Source organism: Coturnix japonica, chromosome 2 (assembly GCF_001577835.2).
Source record: "Coturnix japonica isolate 7356 chromosome 2, Coturnix japonica 2.1, whole genome shotgun sequence".
In the NCBI taxonomy this organism is placed as follows: domain Eukaryota; kingdom Metazoa; phylum Chordata; class Aves; order Galliformes; family Phasianidae; genus Coturnix; species Coturnix japonica.
In genome coordinates this window covers 36,430,705-36,458,672 of record NC_029517.1, presented here as the reverse complement: position 1 = coordinate 36,458,672, position 27,968 = coordinate 36,430,705, and the positions used below count along the sequence as shown (strand labels likewise).

The 27,968-nt window shown below is 37.4% G+C and overlaps 1 protein-coding gene across 9 annotated transcripts in view; it reads right to left on the bottom strand.

The window, feature by feature from the left end:
• RBMS3 (RNA binding motif single stranded interacting protein 3) overlaps window positions 1-27,968 on the bottom strand; it is a 689,820-nt gene that overhangs the window by 15,193 nt on the left and 646,659 nt on the right. For all 9 annotated transcript variants that reach the window (XM_015853914.2, XM_015853918.2, XM_015853919.2 and 6 more), the window contains one exon: window positions 23,731-23,841. In XM_015853914.2, the coding sequence (XP_015709400.1) occupies window positions 23,731-23,841 (111 nt within the window). The remainder of the gene's footprint in view (window positions 1-23,730; window positions 23,842-27,968) is intronic.

The window sequence follows — 27,968 nt, the reverse complement described above, 5'->3', positions numbered from 1 at the left end:
AGCTTAATCCAGCAGGGGTGTTCTGCTGCTTAACAACTGGCCCTTGACCACAGCAGTAGACTGATCTGTATTACAGGTAAACACATTATGTATGTCACGCAAATGGAATTTCAGAATATTCCCAATATAATTACCAATATGAATTCAAAAAGACCCACCTCATTTCAGAGAAAATGTATAAGGGTCAACAGTTAAACTTGTTAGCAGGGCTTGGAACTGATTCTCTATCTCCATACTCTTGCATAAGGATCTATGAAGGCTTTTGTAAAAGACTTCACAGAACTACAAAGGACAACTGGGACTTAATTCCCAGAGATACATAATTGGTCTTAAGTATTTAAAGTCTGCTTAGGTACAAAGGGAATCCCAAATGAGAGCACATGAATTCAGGAGTGCTTGTTCTGGTGGATCTATTTTCACCAAGGGAAGCCTAACACCGAGAAACTGCTCTAAGCTGGTCTGTTTATTTAAAGTATTATGAAAATGGAAGACAGATTCATTTTCATTAAAATTCACATTAGCTCAATCAAATTCACATGCATTTATTCTGTTTATGGGCAACATAACTCTAATCCTTTATCTCACAAGTTGAATACCTTAAAGAATACCTAGTGCTGAGGTACAGTATCAGTGGACTCTAATTAATACTTTAATAGCTTTGGCTAATGCAAGAGATGAATTTCTCTTGATGAATATTCATGGTTAATGGTTAGCTGAAAAGTCACCATGAAACAGGACAACGAAGTTTCCTGAACACTGTGTTTCAGTTGCTTCCACACTCAGCACAGACTGAGCCCCCTGCTGTCTATGTCTCTCCCTCGGTCCCCTTGTCACTTTACCTAACTATTCTGTAAAACACTGTGCACTGGATGCACTGGAGTGACATCTGCCCATGTTGGGAGGTGGAAAAATGACTTTGGAAACTGGTGAGATTCAGAAGGAAAGTTAAACAATTGATGTCTACCCTGCACAGTACCACCCAGGATGAAAATTCTGCTTTATGGACATCCCCTAGTTCATATGGCTTCCCACCTATCTCAAGAAATTAACATAACCTGGATGTAGACCAATGGCAGAAAAGAAGACATTTCTGTCACAAAACTGTCACTGAAATTTATCTTCATAGACCTATAAACTCCACAAACATCACTTAAGTTCTTTGTCCATATGTATATGTTATAGAGAGACTGCATGTCTCACATGATCCTCTTAGCAGTACCCTGTTAATTCCACTAAGTATTAGTATTGAAAGCACTGAAATAGGAGATATGAAAAATCCAAGCCCATTATTTCTTTGTCATACTTTTCTATCAGGATTAAAGATTCTTGAGCAAAAAAATGATCAGTCATTCAACAAAGTATGCGCAAAGCAGAAGAAAATATTGCTCATTCTTCCTCAACTGTACAGGCTTTGTGGTCTAACAAGAGAAGCTGATCCTTTCTGACAGTAAAATGTATAATGACTCTACAGGCAGAGATGATGGATCTGGAGAGCACAGGGGAGTTTCTTTGGCATTTTGATCCTTTAAAAGCTGATAATTTCTACTACAAAAATGAAAGAAAAAAAAAAAAAAAAGGAACATTACTGATGATACTCTTAATTTGTTTGTAAATGATTAATCTCACAGAGAATACAGAGCCCACGTTCTTCACACTGAAGCTGCACGGTATTATAGTGTAATGCATGCTTTGCAGTACCTCACTGCTTCACCCAGATTGCACTTACCAGGGCACCAGTTTAGCCCATATGTGACATCAGAAATTCTGCTCACACCTTGTTCTAATGAGATTTTTGTTTTTACCTCCTTGAAATTGCTTGCGTGAAAAAATACACAGGTAGAAAATAAAGAGAGCAGTGATACACCTGTTCTCCTTTTAGCTATTACCCTGCACAACTACAAGGAGTTAAATGAAGACAGGTAACAGATGAGGCGGGATGAAAGGACAAAATGAAATTGTGGAAAGGATCATCATTAATTCAGAGGGCAACATCAGATCTTACAGATCTGAAAACAGTGTGGTATCCCTGCCTGGCTCCAGCAAGGCTCTTTGAGCCTGCAGCAAACGCTAAACCCATAAAGGTGGAAAAAGAGAAGAAAAAAACAGGATTAAGCAGCTGCCTGCAACAGGCAGAGCAAGGGAGCATGTTGAGGGGAGGACAACTGTTCCACCCATCAAAGGTGGAATTGAGTGACATGCAGGGAATTTGCAAGGGATTTTATACCAAGAGTAAGGCGCAGATAATGTCCACTTATTCATTTATCACAGCCAGGCTTCCTTGGGCCCATGCTAGCAGAGTCTGGTAAATGCCTAGCAAGTGAGATACACTGCAAATGCTTCTTATGCTAGCTATTAATTGCTAAGCTTCATCTGAAACAGTGCCTGAAAGAGTGACTATTGCAAGACTTCATTTATATCCCCAGAAGAATTTGGACACACACAGTTTAAATTCTGAAGGTCACCTTTATCAGTAACATAAGAAACCACCCTAAAGTACAAGTCCGTGTATAAGCCTAGCTGCCTGTGAAATAGCACAGCTGTGATTGCAAGAAGGCTACTAATTATATGCTAACTCTTGGCCTCTATGAGAATTGTGAGCAGCAACAGTGGATAACTTGATGACCACTGAACGTGTCTCCAGGAACAAAGAAAATCAGAATTCACAAAATGTGGTGTAAACATATAAGCTTGTAGTAGATTCTGAAACTGAAAACAATGCTTACTCGGGATTAATACACTTATTAAGGACTAGGAACAACAAGCAAGTAATAAGCATAGAAGAAGAGGCTTTTACAAAATCCATGTGAAAATGCTGCTTTCCACTGTTTGTTTTGTTTTTCTAGAAGCATCTATCTACCTCTTGCAAGAATCAAAGATTGCTTTCCTGATTTCACCATCCTACGTGCTCCTGAAAAGGCAGGTTAGAGACAAACTGCAGAATCCCCGCACCAGCATCTGGTGAGCATTTGCCCCCACAGCAGCCTGATGAAAGGAGATTAAATGGGTCTTCTTATATGAGTAAATGCTAACCCATGTTTCTAAAATGAACAGAGATTCCAGAAACTGGTCTTTGGTAACTATTTGTGGTTCCATATCACTGCATGGGCTACAGTACATTGACAATGACTTAGCTTTTAGGATTCTGAGAATTACTGACAGGGTTTGTTTGTATTTTTTTATTTTATTTTATTTTTTTAAACCATCTGAGAAGTCTAGACGCTGCATCACTAACAGAATTATTGGAAAACATTTGCATTGCTGGAAAACTGAAGAAAATGAGACTGTTGGCTGGATTTATTTTCACCACTTTTTCCTCATGAAGGAAACCTGCCCTCTCACTTTTAAATCTCTTTCCCTGCAAAGAAAAACTGCATCTCTCATAGATCCCTAGGAGGTGGTTATAACTTTAATGAATCATAGAATAAAACAGCTGCATTTTGCTTTCACTGGTTCCACCTTCTCATTTGAAAATAGCCTGTTCTCCAGCAGAAAAGAATATTGTCCTGCTGTGTCCTCTGATCCCACAGTCCGGCACGGAGATGCAGGAACTCAGGAAAAAGCCCATCTACTTCATCAATGCCAGCAGCGTCTCAATGAAATACAATACCCAGCAGCCATGGTTTTTACTTTACACTTCAAATATCTTTTGCTACCCAGAAGCATTCTCATCTTCCAGCTCAATCCTGTAATTATTCAATAGCTGTTATTAATCTTAGCTTTTCCCAATTAAAGAGTATGAGAAGAAAGGCTATGGAGATTTTGCATATATTACAATATTTTTGCTAATAATTATCAGCCTGGTCTAAAATTTAATGCTATTTTACCACACAATTACCGAAGTCCTATCAAGAACAGCGCTGTCATTCAACGGAATCCCATCACTGGGCCACTGCACTCATTGTTCAGGCAGAGAATAGAAATCTTTACAAGATTTAACCTTCCTTCCCTGCTGCTCAGTAATACGAATGTATTTAGGAACACTGGCTATCACTTCTCTTTCAACCTTCCTAATGAGTTGTTACCTAATTCTCGGAGCAAGTTAAATGAAGGTAGAGAAAATAATAACTTCAAGAGCTATATTTACAAACTAATCTCCTTTTCTCTTCAGGAGTTCTAAGTGTCCTCCACAAATCCCTACCTTTGGAAATCAGAGTAATGCAAAGGTATTGAAGAAAGGAGCAGACAAGCTAAACCCTCCACAGTTAATGGTCTTTTCTTTTATTTCTGAATTCAGGCCTGCAACCAAAGCAGAGTGATCAGGATTAATCAGATAAAGACTATTTAGAATAAACAAATGTGAGAACAGTCAGATCACCGCATACAGCTGTGTACTAGCATACAAAATAGTATGTTTGTAGAAACTGTAGGTAATACAAACAGCAATCTAGGAATGTCTACAGATAAATCAAAAACCCGCACATTCATCCTAAGCAGATTTTAGAGTCCGATGGCTGGTATTACAGTGAGAGCTAGTGAAAATCCCAGATTGTATTCAGATATCTCACTTGTGTCTGAAAAGACAGAAAATGGAAGTAAAACCATCAGAATCTGCAAATTAAGTTCCCAATTTGATATCTTTCACTAAAGGCAAGTGAAACTCCTTTTAAGATAAATTCTTTATAGGAAGTTGTTCACGTTATGTTTATCAGTTTGTAGGTGGCTATGGAAGTTAACCTCAGATAGACAGAGATGCTGGTAGTAGCTGTCAGCGTACATCATTATGGGATACTGTCACCCTTCTCATCATTGTGCCAAAGTCTCCAATGTTAGAAGGGATCTATGGGGACTGTACACTGACCCTCTATATGTGACTGCACATATGAAAAGCCTCAAGATGCAAAAACTGCTTTTTTGCATAATTCTTAGTATCTGATGGATGCATTTGCAAGAGAACAAGAATACTCCTGTGTTTAAAAAGGAAGAAGACTCTGGTATTGCATTTTCAGTTCACAATTCTTCAATTCTTAATCATTTCTCTATAAAATGAGAATTTTTTTATTTTTTTTCTTATTTTTTTTTTTTACTAATACCATTTGTACCTATTCTGTCAATGTACGTTATGAGATCTCTTGGGTAAGTATTCTGGCATGGGTTAAAGCATGACTTATTATGACTGCCTTGACTGCAGCGCCCTAAATAAAAACAGGGTACAGCGACTGTATCATAACAAACAAGTATACTGCACCAATCTTGGGCACTCAGGGTCAGTAATCATAGAAATTTTGTCACATTTAAATATTAAAAATTTATATATTTTCAGATGCTGCGTACTGAAAGACAAAGGTGTGATGCAGCAGAATTATAGCTACTACTTCCGAAATAGAAATTCCCTATACAAACTACCGGTTAGAAACTCCTATGGATTTCCATCCGAATGCAATTCCATCAATTAATCCTTGATGAACGCCTGCTAGCAAGAACAAGGAAGCCTGATCTTTATATTATATTTTCAATCCAAGAAAACAAATAACCATGTCAGAGAAACTTGCAACACATGAGCATGTTAAGCTATTATTAATAACACATTCATTTATACGAACAAATAATTACTTTGTAGAGGTAAATGTATCTTTCAGAGGCTATGCTATTACATCTTCATGAATCTGAGGAGTTAAAGAGGAGACTAGTGCCTGCAAACACCCACATAGTATGGATGAATCTGTTAATAAAACAACATGAGATCTGCTTAGATTTATTAAACTATAGTTGTTCATTAATCACATACATTTTCCATTTGCTCTTTCAGATTAGGCTTAAAAGTGGACCAATTCTCCACGAAACAGAAAAAAAAAATAGTAAAAGCACATTAAAAAGGCCCCTGTATTAGAATTTCTAATTAACATTAGAAATTTAGTATTTCTAATTTTCCAATTTCCTGTCAACTGGACAAATTTCTTTGCCTCTTGACTGATAGATGCATCAGATAATAGCAGTACACCAACAAACTACACCTTGGCTATTCTTAAAAGCAGCTGATACAGCATTACTTTCTCTCTAAAAGATCGCTAGAATCTAAAATATTTCGATAAGCTGTAACGAAGGGTATCACCAGATGTAAAAAAAACCAACAATAAACTATCTCAAAGCTTCATAGAAAACAGCTGTCTGCAAGCTCTATTTAGAAATGGAGGAGAATTTGCCAATCTAATGAACACAAAATACCTTGCAGGTATAGCCTCTGTTTCCTTCTGGGGTTCATGTCGGAAGCTAACAGTGGCAGCAGGGATACATTAAAAGTGAGCCTTCCTGTATTTATGGTGGACATGAAAGAACAGGGCTAGGCAGGGTGAAATGCATTCCCTGTCCTCTATGGGAAATGCTGGGCCCTCACTCCTTAGTACACAATCAAAAGCATGCTTCTATTAGGCATGTTTAGTCAAATCTCCTGTCAGACATGCACTCAGGCCTTCCACACTGCTCAACATGGCACTGGGATGGTTTAGTATGTAGTCTGCAAGACCCAAGAGCTCTATTCTATCTGGAACTTGGGAGAAGCTCTGAAAGATTTTTGTCTCCTCAAGCACACCTGGGAACCAGCAGTTCCTGTGTAGGCATTGAGTTGGTTTTCTTCCAGGAAATCCCACCATGCTACCTACCCAAAGCAACATTTCTAGTGGGGCTGCTCTGGAACACAAAATCGTGGCGGTGCTCTGCAGCTGCTGCCAATAAGCTGACCTGGAGCAGGACAGTAACTGAGAAGGATGTTTATACCAGTTGGCAGCTGTTAGGATCTTGGGTTGTATATTTGGTGTTGCAAACAACATGAGTCATCGTCTCCAAAATTTAATTTTTGCTTGGAATTTCTGGTACGTGGGAGAATCTTTCTGTTTTGAGTTGTTAGAAGATGAATCAGAATGAAACCAAATTTTGTACTATGATTTTCCCACAAACTGGAAATCCTGAATGTTATTCAGCTAGCTCCTCTTGTGTCTGTAACTTAGTCAAAAGTATCAGCCATGGTCACAATTGCTCAGGATGGGAAAAATACACAATTTTAACCTTTAAGGGCTGATGGCAACTTCAGCACATCTAAAGTACTGCATTTAAAAACAACGCAGTACAAAACACTGTTTCTCATTAGCCTATGAACCTGTCTGCTCAAATCTTTAGATGTATATACATGGTCATGAGCTTCATTAGATGGCAGGGCTGTAAAAGCTGGCTGCAGCATTTTGTGAGGACTTCATTTTCCCGCCATCCACCAAATTCTGATATTATCCTGGCATAAAGGTCCCCTTAAAATTAATAAAAATACCCTATGGATACAGTGTGACAGTGTTAAAGTATTACAGAGGTTGTCCTTAAGTCTCCTAATTAGTAACTCTGGGAGGACCCCTGAAACATCAGCACCATCAGCTCTTGGACTGCATAATCCAAGCAGAAACACTGCCTATTAACAGGGTGCTGGCTAAGTGGGCTGAACCACATCACATGGACATGTCACAAGCTTGTCTACAATGGAATCAGCGAGTTACAGTGTTGAACTCCTAAACTTATTTTGTGGTAAAAGTTATACAGAACCTCTTCAAGTTTGTCACTGTTTCATCCAAATGACAAAGAAGGGAAGGAGGGGGGAGAGAAATACAAAAAACAAACAAACAAACAAACAAACAAAAACAACCAACAAAATGGAAAATGAAAGAAGGGAAAAAATGCCTGATTAGTCTAAAGGCAAAGTCATCTTACTTTATCTTAAGCTTTCTTGTTCTGTCACCTAACTACTAATTCCCCCCCTAAGGTGCCTTGAAGAGGTCCCTTCAGAATATATATCATCTTTAAGAACTGCTTGTCTTTCTTGCTATTTCTATGTACTGTTTCCTTTTCCTGGTACTGAGATGCTTAATTTTGTTGAGAAAATGTGATCAGCACAGCTGATGAGCCACAAATGAAGCAATTACTTGATGCTTCAGATCTGAATCCCACTCTCTATATAAACCGAAGTCCTAGGAAACCTGAGTGTTTTTTTGTTTTGTTTTTTTTTTAAGAATAAGTAAGCACCTTTTCACCATAACACATAATTTAATACAGCTTTATGGGTGTGCTTAGTACTTTTTTTCTCTGGGATCACATTAACTGTGCTTGAAGGGGCCAATAAAACAGATGTGTCTCAGAACAGAGATGCTGGTAATGCTGGTAGAACAGCAGCATTCCAAGGCTGTTTCTTTAATTCCTTCAGTGGTGGCTTTCCAAAGGAGACAGAGTCAACTCATATACATTCAAATTATATACAATTACCAATTTGTACAAATCTGTGTTTAAACAACCTCTAACAGTTCTGAATAACAGAAGCATGAATGCCAGGGTAAGAATTTAAACAGTATGGGTTTTTTTTTCCCCTTTGGTTTTCAGTCCAAGTAAAAAACAATCTATTTCATTGGTAAAAAACTCTTAATCGGTCTTGTCGTCAGTTCTTGGTGTACTGATTGTGAATAGTTTAAGGTACAGCTAAAAATGCATAGCAGTACTTTTAGGCAAATGCCTGAAAGATGAGGAAGCTGTTATGGTTGTTCTCATTGCTGCATTCACAGAATATGAAAACAAAAAGAAAAAAAAAGCACAACAAAATCTCTCCAAGTTTTTTCCCCACCTCAAATTCTGATAGGAGATGGAATATGAGAAAGATAACCCTCAAAGAGAACCAACACAGGGGAAGACATTAATGCACATATAAACACCTCTATTTCCTCTTTATAAAGTGCCCTTTGTATGACAAAGGTGTCCAAACAGCACTTAAGGAGCAACAGCAAAATGCCTGACAGACAGGTGTGATAAGTTATGGCTCAAAATATTTGCTTGCCAGACAGAAAGGGTGACTTCTTTTTATATTTTCTTTTTCTGAAAATCCTTTAAGGTAAACTCACTCCATGTCTGCTGGCATGCAGCCATTTTTCTATAAGCTCATATTACAATGCTGCATTTCTAATGGATTGGGTATGGTGCTTTTTCCATTCTGCTAATGAGAAAAGCTAAAGGCCATTACTTGTGATTAAGATCCCGAGGGAAGAAATGTGATGTGTATATTACCAGGCCATACGTAAAGGAAGCATGTGGCATTTCTAATCAATCAGATGAAGGATAGACAGAAAAAGTCTTATCCTGTGACTGCAGAGAAAGAAGATATAGGGGGAAAGAAACCATAGAAAGTGTCTTTAAAAGGTGACTTACGGGAATCAGTTATAATGATATTAGTATGATCAATGACTACGGCTACTATCTGGGAAGGATGTAATTACCAAAATGAAAACTTTCAAATGGGAAGCCTGATCAAGGGCAGAGGTACTGTCATATTTCTTGGAGTGCTGTCAGCTCCCACCCAGGCAATGCATTACCTTGTCCCTCACAAGCATAACAGCACTGCCCGGCTGAGCCTGGAGAGCGCATTCAGGGACAGAAGGAGGGAAGGGGTCTCAAGACGTGCACCCAGACCAACAGAACAGAGAATTTTGTACCAAATGCAAATTCACAATAAGAAAATGAAAAACTGGGAGAAGGGAAAAGGGAAAAAAGCTTCATTATGATTGGCTTGATAGAAAGTTTTGCAGACCTGCATGTTTTAAAAAACATTTCAACTGAAAGGAAATACTGCAGACCAGAAAGCTATTTGTTGTGGAGGGGATCAAACTAAAAAACATACTAAGAGAGGAGCTCAAGAATCTACAGAAGGATACTCTGGAATATCTACAAAGATGTTTGAGCGTGCAGTTTCTACATGTTTAATCTCAAATGCATACTACATTATTTTCCCCAAATTTTACCTAGATTAAATGCAAACTCTAGAGGATTTTTCCATCATTTTTAATTGGCTGTGTAGTTACAGCTTGAAGATGCTTCAAGACACATGTGCCAAATGGCAAATGAAATGAATAGAGTTTGGAGACAGGTGATCTGTGAGAGGACGAGATCCTCTGAATGTGTCATAACACATAGAGCTGCAGAGATAGTATTTATAATAAATTAATTTCATTTAATACTATAGATCATTGCTGAGTATTAAAACTGACAGAAATTCTTACAAACGACATCCTCTCAAATGGAATGCGATGTGGCAGATCAATGAAGCATTACTGTTTATAGTGGCAAAACTGTTACAAGTGGTAAGGTCAATGGAGAGATAGTCTAATATATTACCCCAACAAAAAGTCCGTAATTCTGCTTCATCATTAATACAATAGTCACAAGAAATGTTTGCTACCTTTCCTTGCATCAGGACGCAATGCTGAGAAATTGTCTTAAATGTTGTCAATGACAAGGCATGTAAAAAATAAGCATCATAGCTGAGAAAGTCCATCTATGGCTATTTAACTGAAAATAATCAATCTTTAGCTTTCCTTAATGGCACTTATTAAAAACAAACAAACAAAAATGTTGGAGGCCCTAATGAGTTATCAGTAAAATTGTCTGATCTGCTCCATTCCTGTGAAAAGGAACAAGTGCTGCACCATGGCACCTCAGCCTGCAGAGGCAAGTAAGCACAACTGGTGAAAACAGCCTGCCTTCTTCAACAAGCCACAGCCCATTTGCAAAACTGTTCTTCCCAGGAGGAGCTTGTAGCATCTATTTCTAAGCAAGGTTGTCCTTTCTGGTACTTTGATACACTTCTGGCTTTGGCATGTGAACTGACAGAAAGCCCAAAGCTTCATTTTGCATTGGCTTTCTCGGATCTGCAAAATGTTCCCTTTCTGTTCTCCTTTTACATTAGAAATAAATAAATAAATAAATACGTAAATAAAAGTACTGTGCTAATATTTGCAATGGAGAATGTCCTAACTGCATGGCAGATTTTCTTTTCCAATAATATGACAAAGATGAAAAAGTGGCAATTTTTCCATCAAATAAATTTATACCACCACCTTTAAAACTGCAGGACTCTGCATGACTTACCTTACAGAAAAGGATCACTGCTGACATATATGTGTTACACTGAGATCCCAAGGCTCAATTTAGAATACCAATTAGCACTGTTAACATTTAAAAAATGCAAAATTGGCTATTCATGAAACTGCAGCAAGGCACATGCAGATTCCTCTCACTTAGTGGTTGATTTCAGGGATGATGAATTTAATCTCAGGATGGGGTGGGGGTAGATGGGATGCATCCAGTCTGTCCAGTAGTAATATCCCCCAATAGCCTCAAAGGAATTGTCATTGTGAGCTGAAGCAGCATCTGCTTAACTGTTATCCTAGCCTCAGGACTGGAACTTTTTGCTTGTTGTGAGGGATCGTGAGAAAGACTACACAGAGCATGAAGATGAAAACAGAGCAAGATTAAAGCCATAAAACACAACCACCAAGACTCAGCTGTCCATACTGTGACAGAACTCAAGGAAATAAAAATGCCAAAATATATCTGACATCCATGATGCACTTTGGCACAGGAATTTGGAACACTGACTTGACAGCAAGCCTTCAGTTTATGTTCTTTTTCATTATTATTATAGACAATTTGCTAACATTATGAGTTAATGACTTAAATCTCAAACGAGATTATTTGTCGAAAAGCAATGAGTCCCAATGCTAGGCACGTTGAAGAGGTGAGAAGTAAACCCAAATTTAACCCAAACTGGCAGAATGTATCCTTTTCATAAAAGGAAAAAGGCAGCAGTTAGTTCAGTTGTTATAACCAAAACAGCTTAGAGCTCATCGTGAGCACAGCACAGGCTTGCCCCAAATGTCCTGCCTGCATCAGCAGCACTGCTGAGCCATCCAAGAAACGTTTGGCTGAAGTCCCTCCAATGTGTGCAGATGGAGTTAAAATGTTTCCACAGAAACTCCACAGCGACATAGGCTAAACTGGTTGCAAAGGCAGTGCTTCAAATTAACAGCAAGTGTTGCAGTTTCTTAATTCACAATGGGCCTAACTGTTTGCAAGAACCTCTGCGGTGTAATTACAGTCCAGAGGCACTAATCCTTTACACTTCTGAGCCAGGCTTGTAACTGCAATAATCTATTTCCATTCCCTGGAACACACATCCAGGAATGTGTGCAAGAATATAAAAGCCCTAATATAAAAAATAAACACAGGACAATGTCGTGATGCATAAGCCATCCTTTTCTCTTTTGAAACATCTGAAAATACAGTGCTGATCACAACACTTGTATGAAAATTAATAAAAAGAAAAAGTGGATTAATAAGCCTGAAATGTATCATACTTTTCTTTGCCTTCTGTTCCAGGTTAATTATTTCACACTATTCCATCAATCATTTTTGATTTCCAACTCTTTAACTCCCATTTTGAAACAAAGGATAGAAATTTCAGGAAGGTCAGTGGTTTTCTGCTCTAAACAGTTCAGGCACAAGCTATATAAATAACAAAAGGAACTCTCCTTGTTCAACCCATACCACACGCTGAATGGAATGTGTTTCTATTAACCGTTATTTCTCCATGTCCTGTAACAAAGCGAGGAAGTTTAGAAGTTGTGGCCAATTGTGCTATTTACTAGTTATTAATAAACTACACAAATGAGCCATGTGATGAATCTTCTGGACAGTCTAAATGAAAAAAAAAAAGGTATTTTTATACCACATGAGAAAACCTCAATTAAATAAATTATTGCCAACTTGGCAATGCAGCCATTTTTTACCAGAAGCATATATATAAATTCTTGTGAAAAGTGTGCTGTCTTCACAGGAAATCAGCCTTACTAATAGCTAGTTAGGAGGAACTGCACATTCAAAGAGCAGCAAGAGCTTTTGCTATAAAATTACACTCGGTTAGTAAAATTCTGAGCACCAATTTGTACTTCATGCCTAGACCAGGTGATAGCATCTGTGGGAGTGCCATCATAGCCAAAAACTCAATTTACCTCATTATTATACTTTTGTCACTCTCATTAACACTGTCAAGAATGATAATGGGAGGAAGAGCAAATATACTCATTTTTCAGTCAGATGCAGGTGTTCAGGTGGGAAGGGTTGGTGGCTGAGCAGAATCATGGAAAACAACAGGAGAACACAGGAATAGTTTGGAACTTATTGGCTGAAAAAGTATCGGTTGAAAAATCAATTGGGAAATTACAACATTTCTGGTCTACACCACAAACACTGCACACAGTGTTTGTTAGGAGGCAAGAAGACACAAACAGGATAAAATTTTTGCATCGGTGAAATCAGTTTACATCTCAGAAGCATTACACTGATTTGAGGGAAATCCTCAAGAGAAACTTGTTCAGCATAGGAAAACAGGGAATTGAGATTGGTTGATAAGTAATAATTTGGGCATTTAGCTAATAGGCTTTTAGGAAGCTGGGCACTGCTATGTTAAAATAGCTAAAAATAAGAAAGCAAAATTGAGTGTGCAAGGGCATGCCTACCACATTCAAAAGCTATAACAAATCCCAAAGGATAGAACAGTTCTCCATGGGACTGGAAAAGCATTGTGACTCTTTGAGATACAATTACTCCCTGGACTCATCCCAGCATGGAGCAGCTCTCATCTGCCACACAGCAGAAATCTGCCATGCTCAACAGTTCATTTACCTTGCTAGAAAAACAACTAAATTCAGCAAACTCCCGAATTCACTCGATGCAGCTGCTCTCAAACCCCTTGTTACAGCTTAATGAAATGTGCTGACTGAGCTGTTTCATAGTAAATATTAGTTATAGCAGAACTCACCTCCCAAATTGAGTCTTTCAGGAGCAAGAGGATTCTGCATTGCCGTAGCACTGACACAGAGTCACCCATAACTCACAAATAATAAAATACCATCTGAGGGCAGAGAGGTTATTGCCATCAGCAGCTCCCTAGAGAATTGTAAATCATTTGAACAAAGCTTACCCTTTTTTTGAGAACTTCAGGCTATATATACAGGACACCAGTGTCTAACACAGGTAGAGTCAAGACTGCACCCTTAGCTACTTCATTTAACCTTGCTTCAGAAATGAGTGAACCCTGAACAGGTTGCTCTTACCAGCTGAAAATAAGTAAAGTTCCCTCAAAACACTGGCAATTTGTCTTAGAGGAAGTTTAAACCTTTGGACAATCAGCTTGCCAAGCATCTGACAAGTCAAGTGGATTAACTGTGAAATACACTGTGCACTGAAGTTCAGTGGGGCACAACAAAGGAAAAGCCACTGAGATTCAATGGGATATTATTTTGTGATCATCTGCAGATCCAGACCTTCACCCAATATATAAACGATGTTACTTTCACTACTGTCACTACATTTTAAAAAACACTGAATATCATTCAAATTAAATTCACTTCCAGCTCCGTTGTACATGTTTTCATTAATGTGGCATTGTGTCACCTTTTGAAACACGGCAGCACTTACAATCTAATGTTTCCATCCAGTCTTAGTGCCCCTGGAACTGAAGCTCTCCATATTTAAAAAAAAAAAAAAAAAAAAAAAGGAATGTAATTCAAAGGTTGTTGCTCAAAGCAAAAACATTTTGCTTTACAAAATACATCCACTCTACTGAATGAAAAACAATTAAAAGCAAGCAGTACTAATCTACATATGTTGAAATAAACCAATTGTAAGTCTTGATCCCATTTTATTTTTTTTTAATTAATTGAATACTGTGAATAGCCAACTTGCAGAATATGCTACTTCTCCAGTGTGTGAACTTGAGGTGGTGAAAATAAAGTGTTACCTTGATTCACAGCTCATCTGAGTCTTGTTACATCATGCTTGGTAAACATTTTCTAAAGTTTTCATAATTTCCTGATTTCTCCACAGTTAAGTGAATAGAAAATAAGAATTAATAATTTTTACCACTTATTTTGAAGTAAGAATGTTTCTTTACAAATAAATTCAGAGCTTAGAGATGAAAACAGGCTGTTTTGAGTCAATGCCAGAAAATCTCACTTGGAATTGTATGGCCCAACTGAGTTCTGATGTCCCATTTAACCATTCCCAATTCTTTTCAAAGGCTAGCCAAGCTCTAGACATATCACAGAGTTCTGCAGAACATTTATACTTTCTCTATTTTGCCCTTCATTTAACTATATTCTGTTGTATGCAGCTGCTGTTGTCTATCGCCTTCACGCTCTTTTCTTCTGCCTAGAGTTTACAACCTCCATGATTGAAGTTGCTATAACCCAAATACATCACCTTTAACAAAGCTGATACTGTATAAAGGACTTCAATAGTGCTAAGCAGACACTAGTTACTCTTCCACATAATTTGTCATATTTTTCTTTCCCGCTGAGGACATGACCCCTTTAGGAATTTAGAACTTGTTGCTGTGCTTATGGCTCAGTTATCAGGTGCCTTTAATTTACAGAGACACGACCACAGGATTGTTTCCCATCTCCTGGCAGAGCAGAACTGTGGACCCACCAGCTCTAGAAGACACTCCTTGCTTTTCACAAATCACAGTTTGCCAAGACAAACCTCACCTCCATAAAATCTCAGACTTGCCTTGGATGATGGAGGCCTCTCAGACTTTGCTTGAGCCAACGGTAATTTGGATTCTTTACTTCTTCAGAAAGCCATATTCATCATTTCTATCATCTGAGTCTACTTTCAGTGCAGGCAGGAAAATAAAAACAAGTTTCATCCAAATAAAGCAGAGAGTTATGTATTTGCTTACATAACTCAAAACACATTAACAACAGAGACACACATCAAGAAAACACAGATGACAGACCCGACTTTCAGAGCAATTTTGTTTTCTGATTTTTGTTGAATTTGTCAGTCACAGTTCTAGCAGGGTGTTACAAACCCAGAATTCTTCTTTTATTTGTTCCTCTTTTCTACCTCTTTGTTTGTTAAAATCTTATCCAATTTAAAACCAAATCAAGTTGATCTAAACCAATCTTCTCTCCCCCAGAGCAAAACCTCCCACGCTATCTGTGGCATCAACATAATTTCACATGAACATGCATGCTTTGTACACTTTTCTTTCCTCTTCATATTCAAAGCATTTAGGAGATGGTCTATCAGAAGCTAACAAAATTTTGAGAAGACATATGAACAAGTTCTGGGAGTAGGACTAAAAGTGAATCTTCTAGGGATATGCTGCAGACCACTCTCGATAATACTACAGGCTTTATGACTTTCACTTTTTCTTCACTATGGCAGAATAAAAGCATTCACTTTATAAACAGTGCACTGCTACCAGGAAATAACAAACTGCTTTAGAAAATGTAGTTTTGAGCTACATACTTGTTGCCTTTACAGAGTTTCACCAGGTGGAACTTCTAGAAATCACAGACCAGAACTGCAACTGCCATAAATAAGAAAATACCAGTGAAACCAGACTCTAAATATTCTAGTTCATGGACTCAAAGTCAAGCTGCAAAATAGTCATCATTTTTAAGATCTGCATTTGTCTGATGACAAAAATTGATACTTTTTGCTTTGCTGTTTCATTATTCTTGTCTTGTTTAACTTTTTCTCACAACAGTCAGGAAGTCCTTCTCTGAGAGGGAATGTGGGCTAACATTGTTTTGAGTCTGTAGCTGACACCTCACAGAGAGGTGTGAAGTTCCCAGCAAAAGCATTTGTTCATTTCTGGAAGTCTTACACGAAGGTAAACCTTAACACAAAACAAAACCTACTAACATGCTGGGCTCATGTAAAGGGAAGACTGAACAGAAAACAGAATTCCCTCTGTGTTTATTCTGCTTTTACCTTTTTCTTCTCTGGCATACTTACACTTAAAGGCAAGCAGTAAGCTGCTACTAACACGGTAGAAAATAAAGCTGAGCTAAGAAGGGTAGGGAAAATGTTAGTAAAAAAAGAGATAAAATAAAATCCGTATATTGAAAAATGCTGTCTAGTTTATTCTAACTATGGTGAATACTGTGAAACTCATGTGAAACTACTGTGAAACTCATGCTGAGACAACTGATAAAAAAGATTCTCATCTACACGAGGGCTGATCAGCCCAGTTCTTACAAGAGTCAATGGGACTTGAAGATGGTGCAAAGGGTAAAAGAACACATCCTCCTTGCTCACTCTATTTGATCTATACTGTCAAATTAAGTTCTACACTGCTGTTTGACCTCAAAATATTTGCTTACAGAAAGACTGAATCTATTCTTAAGACTGATTGATAACTTCTTTGTCTTAATACTATTTACTGCAATAAAGTCCACAAACTGATTAAATGCTTCATCAGAAAGTTATTTGTACCTTGATGACTGCTTGAAACTTGATGCTTTTGAGTTGCACAGAGCAAACCTTCAGTGAATAAATGGACATGAGGATGATCTTCTCACTTTCTACTTGAACTATTCTAATTTAATTTGTAATTGGTTCAGTCCTATATTTTTTGCAAAACAGTAAGTGAAACAATCAGTCAATAGGTACAATAAAAGAGCTCAAAGATTTACACCCGATAATGTGAAAAGCAGAAGTCTACAAAGAAACTTTCTTCCTGTAGATCTCTGGGGACCCTGGAACAGAGAGAATAACAGCCTGGTGGTATTTTTTTTTCTCTCTGTAATAAGGCTCTTAATAACAGGAGAATGTGATGATGTTTCTGCTCCACGTAGCTGTAGTATGTGCAAATAGAATTGCAGATTAAATAAATAAATAAATAAATAAATAAATAAAAGCACACAACCCTATCTAAAAAAGCAGTTATTCAGTTGGGGCCATTAGGTGACATTTCAAACCACTAGTGGCCATGGAGAATCCAAAGGAAATAGAAGATAAAAAGCTTATAACAAGATTGTTGTTCCATAGAAGGGTTCTGTAGATACCATCAGGCTCTATTGGCAACAAAAAGAGCTAACAAAGTGAAAGATAAGACTGATGTACCAGCGTAACAAGCCTGTTATTCCATGGAGAGATACTCTTTCAGGTTATACTCTAGATCAGGAAAGACGAGCTAGGGTGGTTTGCAGTTTCAGCAGAATCCCACGTTGCATCAGTACAGCTTTTCCACCTGTCTGCATTTTTAATACAGAGGTATACAGAACAATTAAGCAATTTTTGTTGCTGTTGTTGCTTTAGAAGTTCAATGGAGAGTTTATTTTATAAGTTGCTTATTACGTTTCTAAATTAGAAATTTAAAACTGAGTGAACTGTCTGCAAGCATGAAGAATAAATAAACAGCATATTTGATCCAGCAGTTTTAGTAAAAAACCTGGCTTCTATCCATCCTTCCATTTGTGTGGGCCTCAATGGTTTAAGATAAAACATGATTACATTGAGAAAGTTTTGAAACAGAGAGAAAAAAGTTGTCAAGGAGGACTAATAAAGGCTGTGCCAGTCTAATGAAGGAAACTGGAACTTGAGAAGTAAGTGAACTGAATGCTAATAGCAAGAAGGAGAGAGAAACCCAGACTGGGAAATAGCAGAACAGAAAACTTCCTTCAGGAATGCGCAGCAAAGGAGAAATAGAGTATAGCAAATCTTTCTACTGAAACATCTCAGTTACTGCTGCTGAAGGCCAAACTTATAAGTGCTGCAGTGAAAATGAGCCAAGCAAGAGGGACTGAGAGCAGCAATCAAACTGTTCAGCTTTTATATTTCTAAAGGTTTTTGTATTATACCCATTCAGTCCATCAATCACAACTTTATTAAGCCACGAAAGAGATGTTAGATCAATGGCTGTATTGGAAACACTCTGATTGACAGGTTGATGATGGAACAATTCCAACCTCCATACATTATTAAACACGCACTAATGCTGCTCTTTTAAAGCCACCCATACTCTCTTCTCTCTGTATAGTACCTTACCCAATAGTAGACCTAATTGTAGATGAATATTACATAGGAAAAGTGAGACTTACAGTAATAAATAATAATAAACTAGTAAACAAAAGAAAAATTTCAAGGTTAAAACAGGTTATATTATGCCCCTGGGCATTACATTTTCATTTTAGTACAATTGCAGGAGCTATGGTTGGATTGTCAGCCTTAATCAGAATATTCAGTTATCACCTTTTTTGCTATAATCTCGACATAATTTAAGTTTAGCTATTCTTTACATATTTGCCCAGAGCCAGTCCACCAGTATAAGTCTGCACTTTTTAGTGAAGAGGTATGCATGAAAAATGCATATAAATAAGGCAGAAATTGCCTCCTGACAGTTTCTGTGCTTAACTCCAGATTTCAAGCAGATATCAATAGGTGATAAGAGCAGTATGCAAACTGTATTTCACTAGCGGAAATTAATCTGATTTTCATAAAGGTAGAAAAAAATTATGTTCTTGGTGGATAGAGCATAAAGCACAGTAACTGGGAGATGCTGTATGGAATTCTCTCATGGCATCTGAATAGGGAGTGGAGTTGCCATGAACTGCAGTCCATTATTTTCCCTTCCCCCTCTGCCCTATACCATTCTTTGGGCTGGTACACCTGTGTGTGTACCAGCAGATGTGTGTTTTTATGATGTGGTAGTGAGACCAGGTAGAGATGACCTGCTGTTTTTCACTTGGTCTGACAACTTGATAGCTGAATGCATCCACCTGGTTGTGCTTGGTACAGGAGCAAGATCTGATTTTACTTAGACAGTATGATAAAAGATAAAAATAGATGGGATAAAAATGTTAAAACAGATAATAAAATAAATTTGTAATCTTTGGGGATTTAGAGAGGAAAAAAACTTTAATATTCCTCTTCAAGGCAAATGGTTTCCTAACAAAATTACTTGTGAGTTTTGGGGCCAGTGAGAGAAGCTTCCCATAGCACAGGGCTATGAGTGAGGTTGTAGGAAAACTATTCTGTTTTAGCTGATTAAATGATTGTTCCCTTCTTTAAGTTAGCAGCTCCATCAGCATTTAGAAATATCTACAGTGGCTGATGTCAAAAAAATCAAGGGAAGGAGGAACAAAGGTGAACGCTCTATGGATTCCTACAGGGTTCAAAACTGGAATCCAGTTTTTGGTGTCATGGTTGGAAGTGGCAGAGGCTGCTCTTACTCAGGTTATCTCCTATCCAAAGGGATAAAGAGTGCTCCACTGCGAAGGGCTCTGCAATGGCTCCAAGCTCCAGCCAACTTTAATCTTTCAGAGAACAGCAAAGGCCAGAATAATTCCCAGAAAGCATGAAGCATGCAAAGGCTGTTACAATATTTCTCTTGCTTACTCATCAGAGAATAGATTTTCTGTTGAAACAATGTTTTAGAAACCCAGCATTCATCCTGAAACAGGCAAGTCTGGAACTGGGTTTGAAGACAATCCTCACTTGAGTGACCACGGAGGCTTGTTTTGGCTGCAAAATATTATATGTTAATAAGCAAAATGTATTTTCTAAGGAAGTAAATGAATTAAAACCTTTTAATAAAAACTGCTTTGCATACTATAGGCTTTTCAATTAAATTGAGACAGAGTTAAAGCCGACAATGAGCAAAACTGTTTCTGACTTTTGGGCTTGTTAGAAAAAAACCTGGATTGTTTCTTGAAAGATAGCTGGTGGGTCTTTATGGTGCCCTATAGAACACTTTTAAAGGATAAAATTCAGAAGTATGTTCATAACAGAAATGTATAGTTTATGCCTTATAGCTTCCATAAAACATAGTCCTGCTGAGGTACAGTGGATTTTTTTGGACTTGGCTCATATTTTCATGGCTCCATGCTCTCACCGTTCCTCTCTCTGGACTGCAATGAAGTGAAAATATCTCTAAATAAATCATATCTCTAAGTAGGTTGCCTTTCTTCCTTTCTTTTTCTTTTGACTGGGCCATGTTAATAAGATACAATTTCAAGTCAGGATGAATACATTCAACAAAACTACCATTTGTAGCCCAAATCCTGAAGTTATCCTTTTCATTCCACTCAGGAAGAATTCCTGAAGAGCTTTGTGATTATCTTGCTTGTATGAGATGTTTAAATGAATGTGGTGCTGTTGGTGTTTATACCAAAGAGAAATCCTCTATGCAATAAAATGGTGTGTCATTTGAGATTTATGAATAACCTGTGGATATTTTAACACCTATCAATCATTTACTCTTTCCTGAAGTTTCCCATAAAAAGGTTAGAAGTTTTAAAGACAGTAAACATAAACCTATACGGTATCCTTTCACATGTATTTCAAGAAGTTAAAAGGGAATGCTGTGACCTTGAAAGACAGAACTGTGTAAAGAGCAGGAAACAAAGATTTTATTTATGTTTAGTTGCAGTAAAATATCTGTAGGATCTCTTTATCAACCATGAAACTACCTGTGTTTTTCAGAGTCCCTTCCCTCTCTTTCCAAATATGAAACATCAACATGTGCAATAGATTTGTTACTATGAATATAGTAACAGTGTTTTCAAGTCTGAAGGGAACATTAACTTGGAATTCCCTAGTTTGCATTAACAGTGTGAGAAAACAATCAGGAGACTTAATGTCTGTAAGAGTCGTAGAAATGAAAATAACAAAGGAAAAATTCATAGCATCTGCCCAGCAGCACTATTGGACTTTGTTTTCCATTTCCTTACCATGGTAATTACACATGCAGAAATTCTCACTAGTCAAAGTATTTCCTACAATTTCACCTGTTCATAGGGGAAAAATGTTGATAATAACTTTTAGATGTAATTCTCTCCTCTTTAGACTACTGAATGAAATATTTTGAATAATAGGAATAAAAAGTGATCCATCGTATTCAAGATTCCTCAGAAGTAAATACAGAAGTCTCAGATCTCAACAGAGATTTTTTTTTTAAAAAAGGGAAAACATACTGGAGTTAGAATTTAATTCCAACAGATAAGACAAAGGAAGAAAGGGAGAGAGAGCAGGAAGAGCTGGAAGGGAAATGGAAGATAAAACTTAATACTACAGTGAGGTAAGCATCTTTGTTAGGATGTAGCTTAATTCTGTACCTTCAATTAAACATACAACAAAAAACAAACAAACCATGAAAACACTTGGAAAACTGTTCCTGCAAATTAGCATCGGGTAGAATAAAACAGAATATGATAGGGGATGGGATGGAATGGTACAGGATGGAACAGCACAGGATAGGACAGAACAGCTGGAGAGGACCTCCAAACACCATCTAGTCCAACCACCTGACCTCTTCAAGGCTAATCAAAAGCTAAAGCATTGTTCAAATGACTCTTAGCACAGACAGGCACAATACACCTTCAGGAAAACTGTTCCAAAGTCTGACCACCCTCATAGTAAAGACATTTTATCTAATGTTCAACGTGACTCTCTGCTAATGAAGCTTTGTGCTGTTCCCGCTTGCTGTTCCCAGGTAGCAGAGTTCTGCACCTCCCTCTGCCTTTCCTCTCTAGGGAGCTACAGAAAGCAATGAGGTTGGCCCTCAGTCTCCTCTCTGTTCCAGGCTAGGCAACTCAAGTGTCTTCCCTCAGCCTCACCCCATAGAACACACCTTCCAGCCTGGCTCCCAGCTTTGTTTCTCTCGTCTGGACACTTTCAGGGATCTTAAAGTTCTTCTTCTAGTGTGGAGCCCAGAACTGCACACCACACCAGTGCCATACATAGAGAGATGTATACCTCTTTACTACCATACACACTGCTGGCTCATGCTGAGACTGATGTCACCAGCACCTCAAGGTCTCTTTCTGCTGTGCTTCTCTCCAGCAACTCACCTCTCAGACTGCACCCGTGCCTGGTGTTACCCCCTTTGATGTGCAGCACCTGGCATTTTCCTTTGTTGAACAGTGTGCTGTTGCCAATTACCCAAAGAATCAGCCTATCTAGATTCCTCTGGAAGGCTCCATATCCATAAGAGAAGTCAAGAGCACCTCTCAATTTAGTATTGCCAGCAAATTTGCTGGGGGTGCCTTCAACTCCTGCATCCGGATCTATGATTAAAATGTTGAAAAGGACTGGCCCTTGAATTGAGCCATGGGGAATGCCACTAGTGACTGTCTGCCAGACAGATGTAGCCCTTTGACTAGAAATGTATTGAAACAGAAGTAACAATTGTGAAGTACAAAATAAATCTTTCACATAGTTATAACACACAGATTGTGCTTACAGACACATAATGTTTATGCCTGTGTTTTTGTGAAATATATATACACATGCAATGTGCACACATTCACACAGCAAATCACAATAGGCTCTGAGTAGACTGTCAGTATTACTAAAATACTTCAGCAAACTTTCAGAGTTTTAATAATTTTTATTAGGACCAATTTTTGCTTTTCTATGACTCTGGGGGAGTTAATTGAATCTGACTTAGGCAGCTTAAAGACTAAATAACCATTGAAATATTCATGTTTAAATATAATTTACTGGAAACATAGCTGACCTTGACCCAAAATCACATTTCAGAGCCTGAAGCAAACTATGTATTGCTGTCTACTATGGGTTAAGAGTGAGCTCTGGATCCTATCACAAAGCCAAAACTTCCATTTTCCAGCTATATAAAATCTAGAAGTGCAAGCAAACAATTCTGCATTAAATAACAAATTGTTAGAGGAATGCTTTTTATATTCACATAAGAATTAATATGGATGACTCCTGCTAACTAGAGAAAGCTTTGTTGACATACTCTTTTACTACATGTACTACTTTGTCCACTCTGTTCCCTATGACTGTGACTGTGTAATAGATGTAGAACAGTATCTTTAGACATGTGTTACAATTAGGTAGCAATATGAGATATTGTTTGTGTAGAACACCACATCTGGATCATGATGAAAGGAACACTGACATGCTCAAACAAATAGAGCCTGACATTTCTGGGCATAGAGAAAAAAAAACAAAAAACAAACAACACAACAAAAAGAATACACAAAAGAAAGCACAACAATATTAAACTGCTAAAAGTTAAAGTACTGAAAAGCCAGGAACAAGAAAAGATCTTGAGAGATTCAGTAATCAATAAACATTTTGCAAACAGAAAGTAAATATTATAAACTATGATCTTACCGTTCCTGTTGTGCCCAAGGAAAGGTGGTTCATCTGTTGGGTCAGTGGGCCCATCATGCTTGCTGGCTGCATTGACATAGTGTGGTCCATTGTTGGTGTTATCACAGCACCCTAAAAATAAATATTATTTACACTTCAACATTTCCAATTATTTAAAAAAAAAAAAAAAAAGCATTGTCTTAGTATGTAAATCTGGATGAGAACTTGACATGAATCTTAAAAGAGACTAATATATCTGTCAGAGGAAATATGTTTTGTTTCTATTGACAGCCAAGCTACATACATATATTATTTGCACTACTAATGAGGCCATTTTATGTCAGTTCCAATTACATGTCATTTTTTACTTCATTACTTCTGACAAAAAAATGCATATGTTCTTTCTATGATGAATGCTACTGTACATTGCAAAATGCCTGTCATTTATATATTTCCACATCCTATTCAGAACAATCTCACAGACAGAATACATATGTCCCCAATTTTCTCTGACTTCTAAAACCTCCAGTCTCTGAGATCTTCAACCTATTATGGTAATTGTCTTGGATTTTCCAGTCTCAATTAAGAACCCTTACTCATGACATTTCATAGCTGATTAAGTAAGACTAGCTATTGACAATGAGTGTGGCAGTGACACCCACTTAAAACACACATGCAGCACTGAAAAGCATTTTTCTTCTCTGCATGAAAAACAAACACATTAATAACAAACAGCACATACACTAAAGCAAGAATAAGACTTCAAACAAAAATGAAACAAAAGGCATGCCAGAGCTTTGGAGAGAGTGTTATTTTTATTCCTCATTTTTTGCTCTCCCGCTCCAAATATTGGTGAACTCATGCCTTAGTGAAGAGATGATATTCTTCTGTGCAACAGTATAGAATGCTATTTCCTGTGTTAGTTAGAAAAAATCCATCAGAAACAGTCATTTGCACTCTCTTTTCCAGATAGAGAAACACAGAGGTATTTATAGTGATTTCTTCACATTTAATTGCTCTACTTTGTGCATATTTTTTTGTGAACACAAAGATTCACAATATTTTATCTGGTAAAAAGCTTGGGAAAAGGTGAATTAATCTGTTTTTCACAAGAAGGAAAGTTGAGTTGTTGTTGTCGTTGTTGTTTCAGATTACTGATAAAATCCGCCTTTAATTTGGAATCCAAAGTAGCCTAGTTCCAAAAAACCACAGTATACTTGTTGAATACATATCTCACATTTATGTAGACCCACCTGACTGCCATGACAAGGACCAGACTTGAACATAAAACTTTCAAATTTTCAGTTACAAATAAGAAATAAACAAAAAGAAAAAATGCTGGGGAAGTGACAACTGCTGTTTTTTTTCTCATCTTCCAATGATATTTTGTCTGCACACATCCTAGCAGAATTTTGCAGTTTATGGAAACTCATTACGTGCATTCAATGATGAAGTGGAGGTCAGGAACTTGGTCGTTCCTCTTTGTAATACATTGGTGTACAAAATGCATACACACTTGTCTCATGTCACATACTAAATTACACTTCTTGTACTGACAACAGTCACTAGATAAATTTGGCAAATTACTGAAAACAGTCTCCATGGAATATCTGTCATGATTCCAAATAAATACTTCCAGAACAAACCAGTTGGTGTGTGAGCATCAAACCTGCAGCACTTACAAGCACTTTCGTGCCTTTTTTGGCCATAGTAACTTGTACTAGATTACAGTAATTGCAGTAAACTAACCTATGGATTAACTTACATTAATGAGCTACCAGAGTGATAATCCCTGTTACCATGGACCCTTGAAAATCTAGACAATCAAAGTAGGGTTATTAAATAATTTTAAATACTCTTCTTTCTTACTTACACATCACTCTTCTTTTTCATGCTGCTCCTCTCTTTTTGTTGAAAAATCTACTCATTTTCCTGAAAGTCTGAAATCTGCTCTGTAGGACATACACTTACTTAGCCCATTCTGCACTCACTGCATTGTGCATTCAGTGCACAAGTCTACTTAAAGTAGCATCATGCCCAAGGAAAGACATGAGCAAAATTCAGCAGTCTGGGATACCAGAGATGCACTTGTAGAGGAACACAGATCCAGACTCTGTCCTGGGGATTTGAACATTCACCTGCTCTTTGATTACAGTAAGAAATCATGAACACTGCTCAGAATGACTCACATCACAAAACAACATTTTTCACTGTACCAAACTGTAAACACACAAACCAAATTTGTCAGCTGTAAACTAGTTCTTAGTTCCCTTTACAGACAGTTTTCTTCTGCTACTTAGAGATGGACAATTGCCTCAGAGGTTTCAGCACAGATCACGTTGTGAAGTGTAATGGGATAAGCAGAAAGTCACACCACACCCTCCTGCAGCCCAATACTGCAATTTAGGATGTCCAAAACCTTAATATACCTAGAATTCTTCTTAGAGACGTTTATTGCAAAGGAATGTTTGGAGAAACTATCTGTGATTACAGATGTGACTGAGTGATAGCTATTTCTGTGTATAAATTCAAAAACCTACAGCTGAAGAAAGGGCGGTGAAGAAAGTCTTGTGATTTAGTGCAGCAAATGCAAGGGCCAGACACATAGTGGAAAAATCTGATACCAAATGTCTTTCTTTGAGCAAGCAAGACAGTTTTGCAAACAAATTCTTCACAGAAATATGGATTGGAGAGAAAATATGTTAAGGAGAAAAAACTACTCATGTAAACTATACATATTATGTTAAATAGAGAATGCATATATTCTGATCTCTAAATATACACAATTTAATATGTTAGGAAAAGATGCTGAGAAAAAAAAATAAACAATGCAGCTTTCATGAACCAGCTTAATGTGTTTGAAGCTGACAGTTACCTAGAGCAGAGAATTATATGCATTTGCTAGTCCATTAATTCAACAGAGTTTGTAGAATCCTCTTGTGATCATGTAGGGAAAAAATTATACTTCATTAAGGAAATATCGTCTGGTTGTTAGGGTGACCGTCAGTCTCCAGACCATTTTGTAATACATGCTGTCACGTCCATCCATATTCAGCTTATTTATCTGAGGAAGACAATGATGTCTTGCAACAGACATTACCCTCACATTAAAAATAATTTGGTTCTTTTCAGTTCATAACCAGCATTTGCTGATAAAAGTCCATTTGGCTACTGGCAAAGGTTGCAGCAACATCTTCATCTGCTTGTATGTCTGGGTTTACTGATGTTGTAAGCTTTATAGAGAGACATATTAGCATGGCATGATGCTACTGAAGGCCATGCTTAATTGAAAAAGCAGTAGAAGAAATTATGATGAAGTTTTTGCCACTGTCTTTGCCAAAACAAGTTATTGGCATGCCAGCCAGTTACTGAAGTCTGCCCTTCTGCATCAAAATTATTCAGTTTTTCACAATTCCTGCAAGAAACTGGTTGCTATAATGCCAGTCAAATTTGGCAAGATAATCTTGGCATATGAATCATCAGACAATTCTGTCAGTGTTATCCTGACTTTAAAAGAAATGAACAGGTCAACGTGCAAAGAACCAATGACACAGAAGAAAATCTATGATTTTTTTCAGTACTGCAATAAACCAAAGATAATTTCATTGATATTTAGACCTAATTGAAAGACTTTGCTGTTTTAAAATGCTCTGAGCTCTGTGGACATAACTTTCATAAAAGAAAGTCAATATATTTGTTTCGAGGTATCACCCGGTTTATCATTTGTAGAGAAAGATTCCCAGTTTTAACAACTACAAACACTACTTTTTATGGCAACAAACTGAAACCATGGGAAGAAAACTAAATATAACATGTTTATTAAATTAAATAAACAATCCTCAAGTAATTGCCAATATCAAACTAGATATTGGCAATGAACAATTAGAAATGAAGTTTATGTTGGTACAATGACACATGCCACTTTATGAGCCTTGAAGGGTGGGAAACTGACATCAGACATAAAAAGTATATTAGCAGGCTTTAGGAAGATAGAGTTCACTAGTTGAGTGATGCACTTGGGGGCCAGTGGGAGGAAGGATTATAGTCCCAGCTTTTTAGATAATGAACTGTATTAAAGGCTTCCCTTTTATTCTTCTGTTCTCGTACTGATATTGGATTTAAGGCACAAATACCAGCCAGCTGAATAAATAGTTTTTAAAGCTTGTGATAAGCATCTGCCTATTTTAAAACTTACTTTTTTTTTTTTTTTAAATTTTTTTTAGGAAGTTTTAACAAATTAAACACTTAAAAATTTTACC